At 29.4% G+C, this 16,758-nt stretch overlaps 1 protein-coding gene across 1 annotated transcript; it reads left to right on the forward strand.

Annotated features, from left to right (window-relative positions):
- Positions 1–699: 699 nt before the first annotated feature.
- Positions 700–8,219, forward strand: LOC111212035. The gene is made up of 7 exons (XM_022713412.2): positions 700–4,418; positions 4,521–4,607; positions 4,714–4,902; positions 5,651–5,821; positions 5,977–6,030; positions 7,428–7,574; positions 7,678–8,219. Exons 1-7 carry the CDS (start codon positions 4,347–4,349, stop codon positions 8,122–8,124), a joined length of 1,167 nt encoding a protein of 388 aa, XP_022569133.2. The 5' UTR covers positions 700–4,346; the 3' UTR covers positions 8,125–8,219.
- The last annotated feature ends 8,539 nt before the right edge of the window (positions 8,220–16,758 follow it).

Genomic DNA, 16,758 nt, shown 5'->3' on the forward strand with positions numbered 1-16,758 from the left:
CTTGATGCTTCATAAATCATATCAGTTTTTTTTTTTATGAAAAAACTGGCCAATTTTATTTTTTTCTTATAGTTGGTAAGATACGTAGGACCCCCTCTGTCTCCAACTACCTCCATCTTAGGCAACCCATAGAAATCATAGTAACCAATAGATATTGTATTGAGTCAGATGTACAAACATCTGACGTTTACAGCCGTTGAATATGGAATCCAATGGGTTGCCATTTCAGGAAATAATGAACATGAATCTACTGTGAACTGTAAATCGATGATTTTCCTCTATTCATTATGGTTTTATTGTTCTCTCTCAGATTAATCCAATGTTTTTAAATCTGACCCGGATACTGAACCGGCCGATTTACCGGATCGTTGGATCGACCACGGGTTAATAAAATGAATTAATTTTATTATATAATAATATATTAGCTATGAAAATAAACTAAAATTTAATATTTTCTAACTCATAAATCACATCAACTTTTTTTTTCTCTACCATCGGTCACTTCATTTTCTTTAGGTGGTATAGTAAAATTTTCATCAAAATTTAAAAAATCACAATTATAAAACTGAAAAAAAAAATCTAACCCTTTTTTTTTGTCAGCACCTAACATTTTAATTGAAAACTTAAATTATAAAACATAATCTAAAGGCATAACTAAAACCTAAAAAAAAGTAAAAGTTATTTATTGGTTCAGCCGGTATTGGGTTATGGGTTTTAGAGGGGTTTTACGGGTTTTTGCGGGTTTCTAAATATTAAGTTTTTCACAAAATCAAAACCGGAAATTTGTTGGGTACCAGATTTACCAGTTCAACCGTGGATACGGGTCGGATTTCAAAACACTGGATTAATCCCATTTGTGGAAGATGACTCATATCAAGTCCGAATAGCACACTAAACAATTTGATGGCTTTTTTAAATTTCCATCTCCGAGTATATGGTGCACTTGGTTCCAAACTATCAGTTGTCCAATAGCATTGACATCTTCTTGTTTGACAGTAAATATAACATTTTTATCTTTCTGCATGTGTTAGGACTGAGGAGTATCTTGAAGACTCGAAAGAAGTGGGGATTACTTGATCAATCCACATTTATATAAAAAAATAAAGATAAATAATTTTTATCACATATAGGCTTAGATATTTTCTCATTATTACGCATATCTCAACATTCATTAAAAAGACCCACCAACTAGTCCTGGTGAATAACCAAAACGTGAAAAAAAACAAATTGAAACGATCAACAACCGGCATTAAGCACTTTCTATTTCAATTTGATAACATTTTATACAATGTCAATACATCTTTTACATACTATTTGTCAACTGATTCTATTATGTTAATAATTTAATTTTCTTTAAGTAGTATTATTTTAAACACAATGAATTGTGAAACTTCTTTTTTTTTGGGTCAAAGAAAAGAACTATGAAACTATATATCATGAAATATGTTTTAATACTTTTTGGTATGGGTAAAAACAACACTCGGAGAAACATCCACGTAAATAATATAAACGTGGCAACACTGCAGTTCTCTAACCTTTTGCAACTGATTCATCAATCATCAATGTGATTTGCGTACATTGAGTATATCTTTTTGTTTAGTCGCCTAAGACCACCCACGATGGGGGCATTAAAAATCAGTTTCAACGGTTGAAATCTTTGCAATGAGGATGTTGATAAATTGAGTTAATCTAGGTGGCATCAACACATGTTGTAAAGTTTCAACTATTGAAACTTTTTTTTTCAGCGTTACCACATGTTGCTTTCTGATTGGTTGTGCATATTTTTTTTTTATTTTTATACTCACCCAATAATTTAAATGCATTTATTATATAATTTTTTTTAAGAAAAATAGAAAAATTATATCAAAATTTAAATTTTTTTTATCTATAAATAGACACTACTCTCATTTCGTTTGGATACAGAAAAAAACATTTTTTCTTTATAATTAACTAATTTAGTGTTTTATTCTTTTTTGTTAAATGGATCCTAATAATAATTATTTAAAAAAATAAGTTAAGTATAATAATTCAAAATAAATATTACTAAAAATTATGTTATTATAGTTTTTAAATTAGTTATTAATATGTAATTATTTTGTTGTAAAAAACAAAAATATGAATTAAGAGTGGTGGAGTAAGGTGTTGGGTTTTCTAAAACAAACCATTATAGAAGTTTAGAATGAAGTGAGTGTTGAATAAATTAGGTGGAATAGAGATGAGATAATGTGGAGTGTTAAAAGGAGAAAATGACGGTGTTGAAAATAGAGAAGGTGTTGAAACTATTCTTAGACCATCTCCAATGGTTTACTCTATTTTTTACTCTAAAATAGAGTAACTCTATAATAGAGTTTGAGTTTGCTCCAATGATACTCTATTTTAGAGTAGAAAATAGAGTAATGAACATAAAAAAACACAAATTACTATATATTTGGAGTAAACTTATTTTTTACTCTATTATAGAGTGAAAAATAGAGTATCATTAGAACATTTTTTACTCTAAAATCTATTTTGAAGTGAAAAATAGAGTGGAGTTGAAGATGTTCTTAGATAGTCTAATCTAGATTATAGATTCGCTCAGTCGTCACGTGGATTAATTATTAGCTAATTAAAAGCATCATCCTAAAATATTGTACCAATACGATCTGGTCTGACTTTTGGATTTACCACAGAGGACGCAGACAGGCTAATTATTAGCTGGTTTTCACATTTTGTCAATAACTATCTTCCAAGTACACACATGCCAGAAGTGACGTGGCATCAAATTTCAGCATAGGAGTAGAATTGTAGGACACATTCAGACACCAAACTCCCTGCGTTTAGATTTTGTTCTCTCTTCTAAATTACAAGTCATGCCACTCCCGGACATAGCCATTAGCAAAATTTTACGACTAGTAATGCTTTTTTTATGTTTTTTTTAAAAAAAATCATATTTTAAACTTCTTCACTTGTTATACGTATATTTGTGCAGACTGATATACTATTGCTTTGCTTCTTTGAAATTTGTACGTACATCAGGTGTTTTTAATAGAGAATATTACTTTGTCTCTTTCATTTTTTGGTTTGACTAGCTTTCTTTCTTTCAGCTTTCTTTGTCGCCACATTTTCAAAATTCAGTACCATAATTTTTCCTGGATCACTTTTTTCCTTCTCTCAACTTTCTGGACCACCCTTTTCCCATAATTGATAAACCAAGTGTGATTTTTGATTAATTCATTAATTAATTAAATTAAACAAAATTATAGATGTGTAGCCCAATCCTATAATAATCCACGCTTAATGGTTTTTTCTTCCTTTTCTTCTAATTATATTTTGAAATTAACATAATTAAGTTTTTAACTTCTTTTTCATGGTTCCACTTAAATGTTTTGTTTTGAATTACTGACGCTATAACCTTATATTATGTGACAATGAATTTAGACCGTGTATATATATAGGAAGTCGAAAGAAGACACGAAAGATAAAGAATTCTCACAGTTTTGGGAAACGATTCTTGTCACGTACTGTTATATATCTTCTTCGCATCGGTTTCTACTTTGGTCTAACTAAAACAAAAAAAAAAATTGCAAAGAATTATAATTAAAAAGTAAGTTTGTTATCGTTTCTTTTGTAAGCAACCATTACGTACGTTGTTAACTTGTTATCCTATGAAAACACTAATAATTGAATCTACTAAAACATATACTCACTAATAACTTGCCCTAAACACACAAAAAAAACAAACATATATAGAATGGTGAAACTGGAAAACAAGAAAGTAATAATAATAACAAGGACTTATAATCAAAAGTAAGAAGTTTAAACGTTGCTTTCCACAGTATATTTAGCTTGTTTTATTTTCTTTCATAAACAAAAGTAGTTTGTTATCTATGAAAACATTAATAATTGAGTCTACTAAAACATATATACGCACTAATAATTTGCCCTAAAAGCACCTAAAACAAGCAGAGATACAACGTTCGAAACTGGAAATGAATGAAGGGTAGCGAGACAAAGAGAGAAAGAGATAGTGGGTGTACTTCTTCTTATACGCATCATCCTCCTCTTTAAATATCTTCATCACTTCGTGTTCTTCATATATAATTTACCTTTGTTAAGGAAACAACAATAAGCGAACCTCTCTCTCTCTAAACTCTCTTTATACACAAAACTGTGGAGTCTGCATGATGGTGGTGCTAATAAGAAACGCAGCGGCAGCTTTCAGATGATAATTGATCGCTTATCAATTCAGCGACAGTTCCAACTCATTTCGGCGACTCCACTAACCGTAACAGCGACACTTTTTGATCTCATCACCTTCATCGTAACGTCCTATTTCTTGTCGCTGCGATCGTCCACAGAATAGGGCCATGATACGGGTCATTCATTTAGCTCTTGTTTTACTCATAGCGACAACTGCCCAGTCACATAATTATATCCTGGTAACGTTTAATTTAGGGTTTAAAAGTTACACATATATTTGGCTGATATATATATATATATATATATCTTTAGATTATACTAATATGTTATTTTCTTTTAAGGCTTCCGATGGAGACACCGTAGAATGCGTCGACCGGAATAAGCAACTGGCTTTTAAAAACTATCTGTTACGAAACCACAAAATCCAGGTATTTGAGAAAAAAAAATATAGTTTTCATTTATGTTTTGATTCGATAGCAATTATCTTTAATTCATTTGTTGATCCAATATTTTTTTATTGTAAACAAAATACAGGAAACACCATCAGATTATCCTATTATGAAGAAGGTGCAAAAGAAAAGCATCTTGCCAACTTCTGAAGCGCAAATTAGCACCGCAAAGTGTGAGATCGGAACAGTGCCGATACGACAAAAAGGGGCTATTTCGAATCATCAGAGAACCCCAAAAACTAGCACCAATTCTACGTTTACTCCCCAACACGAGGTATTTCGAATCATCAGAGAACCCCAAAAACCTACATTATCTCTTACATATTTGCAATAAATATTTAGATGACACGATTCCCTTATATCTTTGGTAACTTGTAAGCATAGTAAGACTACGGTTTTGTGGGGTTGTCTTAAATTTTACTATTTACAACGGAAGGAAGATTATGAATTACACATTTTTAATAGATTTAAAAGTTTTTTGGAAATGATCGATATTCTTTGAATCAGGCACATGAATGAATACCATGGCCCATTTCCCTTTTTGTAAAAACTTACATGTAAAAAAGACCCAAATGTTTATAGAAATACACGTAAGAGTGGTCCTACGTTTTTTATTTGTGGCCAAGTTTTATTTGTGGTAAAAGTTGACAGCTAAAGGATTCTTAAGGCCAAGTTCTTACAAAATAAGCTCAATTAAGCCAAAATTTCATAAAAAAGAACTTCAATTTTATTTTTAATTTTGTATACGAAAATTATAAAAGTTATAATAAAAACCATGGTAAAAAGTCTCAATGTTCATCTTTCTTTCTTATAAAGCATATATATATATATATATGATAAAAGGCTCAATTTGTTCATCTAATATTTCATATTATTGTTGGGCCGGCTCTGTGTCTTTTCTTTTGTATAGACTGATTAGAGAACTAATGTTTAATCTACAAATAGCATTTTGCCTATTAAATGGATTAGTAGTATATGTTAGAGATTAACGGTATTAAGGTATATATTTAATTTGATGATAGTATGCGGAAGCATCTGTGTATGCCCCGCCGAAGCTATACGGTACCAGAGCAACCATGAACTTATGGAACCCATTGGTCGAAGATAGTGCAGCTGAATTGAGCATATCCCAAATATGGCTTTCCTCCGTGGATGACACACATGATCTAAATACCATAGAAGTTGGGTGGCAGGTATATTAATTTATGTAATTTTGTTTAAAGGGCTTTAATTTATGTAATTGACTTAACATTTACTTTACTCTGATCACTTAGTTATATATATATATATATATGTGTGTGTGTGTGTGTTACTTCAATAATCTTGTTGTAACTATTTAACCATTTAGGTATGTCCGGGGCTATACAACGACAGCAAAACAAGATTTTTCATCTACTGGACGGTACGTCTGTTTTTTTTATCAACTTTGTCTTTTATACCCTTTTATATATTATTATAACTATAAATTTATCATAGTAATTCTTAATATCAAGTTAATTAACCCATTGTGGTAATACTACACGTAATAGTTTTTTTTTTGTTGTAAATAAGTACACGTAATAGTTTAAGTTAACGTAATTAAAAGACTAGCCGAATCTGTGTTAAATCCAGTCAATGTGTTCCTTCTGAAAATCTAGTCTTTTAAATATTCGTTAGTGCAACCTTTTACCAAAAAATAATAATAATATTAATAATACTTTGTATGACTCGACCACTATTACAATATTGTTTCAGAAGGAATTTCAAAACTCGCTTAAATCTGATTTTGTTCGACAGTTTTTTGTTGTTGTTCATAAGTTACTTCTTAGTTCTTACAGCTACTTAAACAAAGAGGAATCATATATTTACCAGATATTTTTAAAATTAATTTAAAATTATGCGTCAAAAACATCTAAAGTATATTACAATTAAAAAACGAAATATACTTTTAATCAAGTAATTATAAATATTTCTAAATATATATATATATATATATATATATATTTGTTCTCTTCAGTTTGGGTTGAACTACATTACTTCATGAATTGGGCCTCTATTTTTTTTCATAACTGCTCAAACATACATGTATTGGACATAACTTTATAATAATAATAATAAAAATTATTTTTAAAAAAAATACGTTCTGAAGAGTACTATTTTTTAACGTATCTATAATTTTAATCAAGGGATTAGACAAAAATCTAAAATGAATTAGAATAGCTCATTACCAAAAACCCGTGCAAAGAACATGGATCCATAATGTTTTAGTATACTGTATATATTATAAATATTATCCATATTAATCTCTTAAAGAAAACATTATTATGTGGTATATCTGAAGGTGACTAGATTAGCTTAGCGGATGAAATGTTTGTAAGAACTATAAATACAGTATTATTAGTACTTATATATATACATACTAATCTATGCCAGACTTTTTTACCATATATAATAAAACAAACTATACCATTGGAAAATCATATTAGTTAAACGACAGTAAAGTAAATACAAACTATTCCTTTTTCTGAAGTAGACAAACGATTAGTGTATTCGAAAAGCTTACTTGTAGTAATTTGCTTTCTTCAAATAAATCTGATTAAACTATAAACTCTTGATTTAAGTTACCAAATAAATAAAATAAAGTTTGACGACAAAAAAGAAGAAGATAAAATAAAGTTTCTTGGTTATTATTCGTTACACCGTTTATGATTATGAAAGTCATTCAACAGAAGTAACCTCTTCAAATATAGCGTATCAAAAATTTATCATACTCCTATCAATCCAAACGAATTGATAGCAATACCATAATTTTTTTTTTAGAGTGACGGATACAATATAACCGGTGGCTACAACCTTGAAGAACCTGGATTTATTCAGATTAGTAACAATATTGTCTTGGGAGGCTCAATTACGCCGATATCTAGCTTTGGAGGAAGCCAATACGAGATGACAATTCTCGTTTGGAAGGTTGGTCGTCTGTAATTACTTTTTTTTAACAGACCTAATTATTTTTCATATTGTTTGTCTAATATATTATTGTTTTTCAATTGATGTACATAAAAAATTGTAGGACCGGAAAAGCGGAAACTGGTGGTTAAGTGTTGGGAGTAACAACACAATAATAGGATATTGGCCACGGGAGATTTTCACTTCCTTAGCAGATCATGCGGTTGCGGTGGACTGGGGAGGTGAGATTGTAAATTCTCGGAGGTTTGGTCGACACACGAAGACCGAGATGGGCTCGGGACATTCTCCCGAGGAAGGTTTCGGGAAAGCGAGTTATTTCCGAAACATAGAGACTGTAGACTGCAACAACACCTTCCAGTCTAGCCAGGTGATACATCCGCACGCTGAAATCACGAACTATAAAATCAGTGTTTTTCGTACCGATGATTGGGGCACCTCGTTCTTTTACGGAGGATCAGGATCTAGCCATACGCATTCAGGAGTTGCTCCACTAAGTTTAAGTTTTTCTCTTATTTATCTTATTTTCAGTTTATTTTTCATTATCATTTAGTTTATTTCGTATTTTAATATGTTCGATTAAGCCTTTTGTGTAGACTTTGTTTATCGTGGACATTTTATAATAAAAATCTTATGTAGCTTTGCAAACTGACCATTCGAATTATATATATGACCAAAATTTTGTTGTCCAGTGTGATCGGTTAATGATTTTATATTGTGTAAAAGAAGAAATTTTTATGTTCAGTTGAATGAATGCGCGGCGTATATTAAGTTTGGTGGGGTGAACCTGTTCTTGTTATATGTAAAAGAAGATTATTGACTCAGTTAGTAATTCTTCTTTTGTCTTTTTGTAGTCAAGCTAATTCGTCTATAGCGTATTTCAAAATATTATTCACCTCATTAGACATGTTTCAAAAAAAAAAAAATATTCACCTCATTAGACTATATAAACACATAGATCTCCGAGATTATATATATAAACTGTAGTATCATGATTTATGTTTTATTCATTCTCAATAAACTGAAAAGCAACAATTATAAAGTTCATCACTTAACTCAATTTGCCAAATTACTTTATAAAGATAATCGATTAATTACGGCAACAACACCTGGACGGATTTCCACCACAGCGTCCATCATAGTACCCCTTCAATCCACAATCACGCCAACATGCAAAATTGTTAAGTGGAAAACCATTACATAGAAAAAGGCACGGGGGAGGGGTTGCTTTCTCGATCACTGCACAATATATATACAATGTTTTTTTTTTTCAAAAATAAATAAATAAATATATATATATATATACAAAGTTCTTAAACTGAGATTTTCCTCTTGAAATTATCAAAGATACTGAAATTTACACGTACCAAAAGTAAGAAAAAAAAGTAGCACATACCTGTCACAGCCGAAACGTTGTGGTTAGAAATCGAAATTGTTAATATCACTACAAAAAAAATTGCTATCGAGGTTTTTCCGATACCCATGTTATAGAGATTTTGTTAGTATTATATTGAGAAGAAGTTATATTGCATTATAATTCTCCGTGAAGAGTTTTATTTATAGGATTCTTTACCTAGGAAATCATGGAAAGTCTCAATTAATTGACCAAAAAAATCTCTATTTAATGTTCTGTTTAACATTACCTGTCAATAATTAAATCTTCCATATCTGGTTGATTTTATTTGACTCATACAATCTTCCATATTTCGTCGATTTTATTTGGGTAATAAAATCACAACATATAATTATATATTTGCATTTATCGCAAAATTCATCACTATTTGTTGTGAATTCATGCAAAACAGTATACACAGTTAAAGGTTATTCGGGCTGGTCCGGCCCTGTCCAAACTCGCAAATCCGTAAATATTTGAGTTTGGTTCAGTTCGATCCAGTCCAAAAATATTTTGAGTCTAGAATTTCGAGTCTGGTCCGGTCATTATAGAGCTATAGGACTTTTCGGGTTTTTCAGATTTTTTCCAAAAAATAATTTGTCATTATCAATTCTATCGTTTTAATACATGTGAATTTTCATTAAAAAACAGTTTCATTTTTTTTGTTTTAAAATATAAAATTAGTTTGAACTTTTTTTTTAATCAAAAATGTTTTACTTTTTCTTATGCTTTAAAAATATATTATAAACAAATCAAATTTAATATGATTTAAATAAACAAATACAAATTAAAACTAAATATGTAAGAAAACAAAATTTATGATAAACATCATTAAACGTTTCTACTTTGTATATTGAAAAAAATATGTTGTACATAAAAGAAGAAAGTACATTTACAAAATTTAAAATGTGACACTTATAATGATCAAATAATCAAATTATTAACAACTTTTATATTTGCTTTATTAGAGTTTGGATAAAAATATTAAAATAATACGTCAATATACTAATAATCGGATTGTAATAACAATAATATTTAAATAAAGTATAAAATTTTGGATTTTCGGATTGGTCCTAGTCCAAACGGGCTTAAGTCCAAAATACCCAAAGCGGGCTTAGCCTGAAAGACCCAATATTTTTTGGGCTTATAAAACTAAGCCCAAGTTCGCTAACTTTTAGGGTTCGTAGCTTCGGTCCTGATTGACATGTCTATACACAGTCAATATTTTCAATCTATTAACATCTATCTATATTATTATTTGTGAAGTAATTTTTAACAACAAAACTCTTGTGTTCAAGGTAGAGTGATTAATATCGAATGTATCCTTAATGAACTAAATATATAAATTAGTAAAAATAAAAAACAAATTTGATTTTTTTAATAATATAAGTGATTAAAACTAATAATAATAAAAATTGTCTAAAATCTTAAAAATAGTGGAAGCACCGTAGCCTATTGGTTAAGGTTTAAAGGCTTCTACACCGAGGTCTGGGGTTCGAATCCCAGACTATGCAATTTATTGCAGATTACAGGAAATCCAGGTTTCAAGTCCCGGAGAGAGCGGTTTATTAAACAATTATGCAGACTACAGAGAAAAGACTTGCAAGGGATCTTCAACATGGTGCAAGTAAATCTGGTCAGGCGTGGATCTTCATAGGACGGTTCAGGTGATGCAGTTAGGCGTAGGTCTTCATAAGGCAGGTAGTAGGGGTGGGCATTTCGGTTTAGTTTCGGGTTCGGTTTGGGTTCGGTTTGGTTTGGGTAATTTGGGTTTTATAAAACTCAAACCAATTAAAACCAAAGTAGCTTTGGTTTGGGTTCGGTTTGGGTTTAATTTGGTTCGGTTCAGTTCGGTTTGGTTTAGATTTAGTTTGGTTTACATTATTATTGTCAAGTTTGGTTCGGTGTAGTTCGGGTTGGTTATAAAATATGAAGGCATCAGTTTTAAACTTTTATTAAAAAATAATCAACTCATAAACGATAGAATGAGAATATAAAAACTTATGCTACATGATTTTATATATAATAGTATTATTTGAATCGTATTTATAATTTTTTTAAAGATATGGAAGTTATGAAAAAATAAAAAACGAAACTTTAACTAAAATTTGCAATATGTTAATACATATATATATATCATATATATTTTTACTATATATATATTGGATTATCGGTTTGGTTCGGTTTGGTTCGGTTTAAACCCAAACCAAACCAAACCGTTCGGGTTGAGTAAAACATGAACCAATTGGATTACATAAAGAGCACGGTTTGGTTTGGTTCGGTTTAACTTCGGTTTGGTTGGTTCGGTTTGGTTCGGTTTGGGTTTTTTGCCCACCCCTAGCAGGTAGTATTGTCGGTTGTCGAATCGTCTATGTAATGTTTCCTATATCATAATTGTAAGATCGTAATAAATCAGCGTTAAAAAAAAAAAATCTTAAAAATATATTTTATTATAAAAAGATAATTCCTATATATATTATAATAAGATAATTCTTATTATATTGTGTTGTTATCTTATATATTGTATTGTTATCTTGAAATAATATGTTTCTATTATAAAAATCAAATATTTAGATATAAATTTATTTATAATTAAATACTAATAAAAAAAAATATTTTTATAAAAAACAATTCGTCATACATAAATAATTTGATGTTTAACTTTTTTTTAAAAATATAAATAAAATTTTATCATGCTAATTTTTGAATTAATAAAACATAAACTAATAAATGTTCATAAAACAAAACGTATATGGTAAATCCACGAAACGTAGAAATTAATCTTAATCTTCTGGGCGATTCAGTAAATATTTCCATTCTCACTTCTTGTTCATCTTCTCCAGATCTCAACGGAGATACAATGAGAGAGGAATCAAAACCCGTTTGAAAAGATAATTTCAGATATGGGTCTCGCTTGTTTCCTTCTCCTCCAGCTGGGCGGAACCACTCCACAACTACAAGGCGTGGCTTTTGGCGGAAACAGCTCAGGAAAATATGAACCCTGGCCCTCACTCTGTCCATTCCTCGTTTGGATTGAGTCTATGCTCACAAACTAATCTTCAGAAGATGAAGGAGAAGAACCTTCATTGTCTGCTACGTCTTCTTGCCATAGTTTAATAAGTGTATGGAATGAGTGGCAATTGGCAAAGTAGCATTCCAAGCCCGTTGAGAATGTGTACAGCAGTACAGATGGGCGTGCGGATACTTTCGTTAACACTTTTCCCTTATCACTCTGTCATCCCCTAGCCTCAATTTAGTAACCATCAAAATATCAGTCATTGCATACTCATACGGATTGGTTCATAGTGATGGAGTCCTCTGAATTGTTTTTCTGCACTATACTCATGAAGACCTGATACTTTACATTTTACGATATAAAACTCGTGGATGTGTGATATGAGCCGACTGCGATCTCGTAACCGGTGCCGGCCGTCTTTAAACGTTAAGAAGAGAAAGAGAAGTAGCTAATCCAATGGAGACAAGTGCGTAGACCGGAATAAGCAACTAGCTTTAAAAACATCTGTTACGAATCCAAAAAATCCAGGTATTTTTAGAAAAATATAGTTATTCATTTATGGTTTGATCCAATAACAATTATCTTTAAATTCATATGTTGATCTACTATTTTCTTAAGAAAGCTAGTGTTTTTTACTGTAGTAAAATACATGAAACACCATCAGAATATCCTATTATGAATAAGGTTCAAAATAAAAGCATCTGGCCAACTTCTGAAGCCAAAATTAGCATGGCAAATTATGGGATCATAACATTTCCGAGACGACAAGACGAAGGTGTGAATATATTAAGAACACACATCTTGTTCATGTTATCTCGAAATGGAGCTTGGTACAATGCTTTAGTCAAAACAGTAATCATGTATTTACCATATCTTAAAGAAAATAAGTTAAACTTATGCTTTCAACAACAACAAAAGAAAGCATTATATAGAATATTACAAATTATAGTTTTAATATCAAGGAATTATAAACTCTTTTTCAAAATGATAATTTATGTGTTCTCGTTCATTTGGGCTACATTACTTCATGAACTGGGCCTCCATAAATTAATTTTCCTAACTGCTGAGAAAACAGTCATGTATTTGGTATAACTTAAACAACAATAATGTTAAAAAACTTAAAAACTTAAAAACTTAAAAACCAAAAACTAAAATTATGCTTTGAAAATACGTCATGACAGAACTACTTTTTAAACGTTTAGATGGTGTATTCAATGTAGTGTTTGAAGTGATCTGTTTTTTAATGAGTTTTTAGATGATTTTATATGAATTTGAGAGTTTAATATAATTTTTGTTAAAACACTTTAGAATCTCACCTAAAACGATTTTAAATTTTAAAATTTTTAACTAAGAAATTCTATCTAAACACACTAAAATCACTCATTTTTTTAAAAAAACTTATAACTTAAAATGTTTTCAATAACAATAGATTTCAAAGTATTTTATTAAATGTCAAATTCAATAACAGTAGATTTTAAATAAGTTTTTAAAATTCATGGTTGAAAAACAATATATTTTTAACATGATATAAAACACATACCATGCACACACACCTATTTATATAATTAATTAATATTAGATGAATTTTAAAATAATATTAATATATTATTGAGCTAACTTGAATTAGGTTTTGGATTCTAGTAGCAATATCATAAACTGTTTTCAGAGTGACAAATACAATAGAACTGGAGGCTATAATCTTAAAGAACCTGGTTTTATACAAATTAGTAATAATATCGTATTGCTCCTTGACAATCATCTTGATTTTGTTGCTAAGAAAATTTTATGAAACATCATGCTCTATAAGATAGGAACTCACGTTTTCTAGAAACAATTATTTGTTTTTGTCATCAATAAAATGCAAACATCAAAGAAAATTAAACAATATTTTTTTTATGTTTTTCTTAATTTTTACTTCTTTACATTTGTGTTTTGCTTAATTTTACTTGTATTTTGCTTATTTTTTTCATATTTTATGTTTCGTTTTGTTTAATAAATTGACCGGGTGAGAAAAAACAATGATTCTACCGTGAACTCCATATTGTACAAATCATACATTTCTTTATCCCATAACATTTAATTTTTCTATAAATTTCCAAGTTTCTCAGATGATCTAAAGTGGGTTTTCGGGTTTAAAAGTCTGCATGTGCTTTTCTTTTGACATATGCGGACGATTCTAATAAACATTATTAACATCAGAATTTAGATAACATTATCATTATCAATGATTAAGTAAGTAAATCATTTATCATTGGCCACAAAAGCTTCTTACAACCTTAATAGGATTCTTTATGTAGTAAAGTCTCAATTTAGTTGACCAAAATCACAAAGGAAAGTCTCAATTTCATTTTCTATATTAATATTACTCCACTTTAATTACATCTTCCATATTTTTTTGTTTTATTTGGGTAATAAAATCTCATCATGGAAAAATTCTTCACTACAAACAATGAACTAGTCGGATATTGGCCGGTGGAAATATTTACGAGCTTAGCTGATCATGCGGAGACCATAGAATGGGGTGGCGAAATCGTCAATTCACAAAGTTTCTACCGACACAGGAAGACCCATATGGGTTCTGGCCACTTCCCTGATGAAGGCTTCGAGAATAGCGGCTACTTCTGCAACTTGGAAGTTGTCTACGACAACAACAGTAACAACAGTATCCAATCAATCCAAAACTTGAAGGGAATAACAACAAATCCAGAATGCTACAAAATTAAAGATCTTCGTACAAGAGAATGGGACACTCATTTCTTCTTCGGAGGCCTGGGGTTTAGGCATGCGGACTCAGTGGCCGTTTCTTCAACTTTGAGATTTAGTTTATTTTATATCTTATTTAGTTTATTTGCTATTATTGTTAGTATCTGTCTTTTTACATTTTAACTATGTTGTAAAAAAAGACTTTATGAGTGGATTTTGCATTCTATGTTTGTGATTCTTAATAATTTGCATTTCAAAAAAATAAATAATTTTTGTTGTTAAATAAGACTAAAAATGAAACAATCCAGTAAAAAATCAACTAAACCAAAACATATGTACTCGTGTAAAATATTAATTTTTACGATCGTCACTGAAATCTAAAATATTAATTTCTTAAGAAATAACATTTTAACAGGACACATATACTCGTGTAATCCCCTAGACTATATTTGCAAAGTGATTTTGCTACATGTCCTCTCTACAATCATTTTTACAAAAACAATGATGACATGGCTAACAAGATTGATGACATGGCTTATATTTAATATGACATGGACAATCACATTTATTACTAAAATATATTTTTGGTAAACTTTATAGAATATGTCAATAACTAATACATTACATTTAGTATGTTCATAAATCATCACTAAAATAAATATATTGAAATATGTATTATAAATTTCGAAATAAATTATTTAATTGTATTTTTATAATTATACAATAATATTTTCAAAATTTTCTACATCTTTTTTAAAATATTAATAAATTGTTAATCGTAATTTCATTAGTTTCTTTTAGATATCTACAAATTTTATAAATAGTATTTAATTATAATTTTTAATAACTATACAATTTTATATGATTTTTTTAATAATTTTATACAAGTTGATTTAATACATTTAACCAAAATAAATAGATAAAAATTTTATCTAAGATTCGAATTTTAAATATATTACATATATATTATTAAATATAATTTAAAATAAACAAAATTATTATTTTTTATTATTTTATGCTTAAATAATCAACTTTATATTAAATATTAGTTAAAAATAATAAAATATATAATCTTAATAAATTTCATTTTAAATATAATTTAACTTTTAAAAAGTTTATTACTGCACATGGTGTAGGAAAACACCTAGTAAATATTAACACATGAGATGTCAACATTAGGGCTGAGAATCATTACTTGTTACTTGTTTTATACTCCGTATTCGCCTTGAAAACCGAGTACTTGTCGTTAGCAAGACAAGTAACAAGTCAAAAAATTTTACTACTTGCAATGACAATTCAAATATCAAGTATTTGGCACTTGATTCATTACTCGTTACTTGTTCTATAAAATACTCGTTACTTACTAAATAACACTTGTAACTTGCAATATATGATTCATCATGTTATCACGTACGTTTGGTTTGCATTTAAGAACTTTATTTTGCAGGAACAAAACATTTTTTTTTTGTTTTGCAGGAGCAAAACATGATCAAGAAGTAGACACAAATCTTTTTTGGAACATTGAAATAAAATGGAAGAACAAATTGGAGGAGCAATGAGTTTCGTATGGTCTTTTAATATTTTAAACGCTTGTTTTCATTTCGTCGATTTCTTTGAAAATAAATGGGACTTTTGAATGTTAGTTAAAATTTAGAATATGTATTTTTTTAATGTAATTAAGAGACATTTATTTGGTTTACTAAGTAACAAGTCAAGACAAATTATTTGTAAATATCAAATTTTTTTTTTAAATTACTTGATAAAACAAGTAATTGTTTCAAGCAAATCAAGTATCGAATCGTAAAAATAATCACTCAGGACAAACCAAGTCAAGCAGGATCGTGCCCATCCCTAGTCAACATAGTCACAACTTATAGAATTCGTCTTAGAGTAAAAAAAGGAAATGATCAAATTGTCATCAAGCTGGTTTATGTTCGTGTCAACGGTTGCACACTTGGCCTAACGCCGAGAAACAAATAAAAAAACAATATTCAAAAAAAATTTATAAGACTCTCTAATTAATTAAGTAATTTACTAATTAGCACTCTTAATTGTTATTAATACACAAACACCCC

Source organism: Brassica napus, chromosome A3 (assembly GCF_020379485.1).
Source record: "Brassica napus cultivar Da-Ae chromosome A3, Da-Ae, whole genome shotgun sequence".
Lineage (NCBI taxonomy): Eukaryota > Viridiplantae > Streptophyta > Magnoliopsida > Brassicales > Brassicaceae > Brassica > Brassica napus.

What these genes read in the sequence shown, in the direction of transcription:
- LOC111212035 (XM_022713412.2), top strand. Translation starts at nt 4,347, where the DNA reads ATGATACGGGTCATTCATTTAGCTCTTGTTTTACTCATAGCGACAACT. An exon ending in AGTCACATAATTATATCCTG is followed by an intron (nt 4,419 to 4,520) that starts GTAACGTTTAAT and finishes TTTTCTTTTAAG; the next exon opens with GCTTCCGATGGAGACACCGT. An exon ending in CGTTTACTCCCCAACACGAG is followed by an intron (nt 4,903 to 5,650) that starts GTATTTCGAATC and finishes ATTTGATGATAG; the next exon opens with TATGCGGAAGCATCTGTGTA.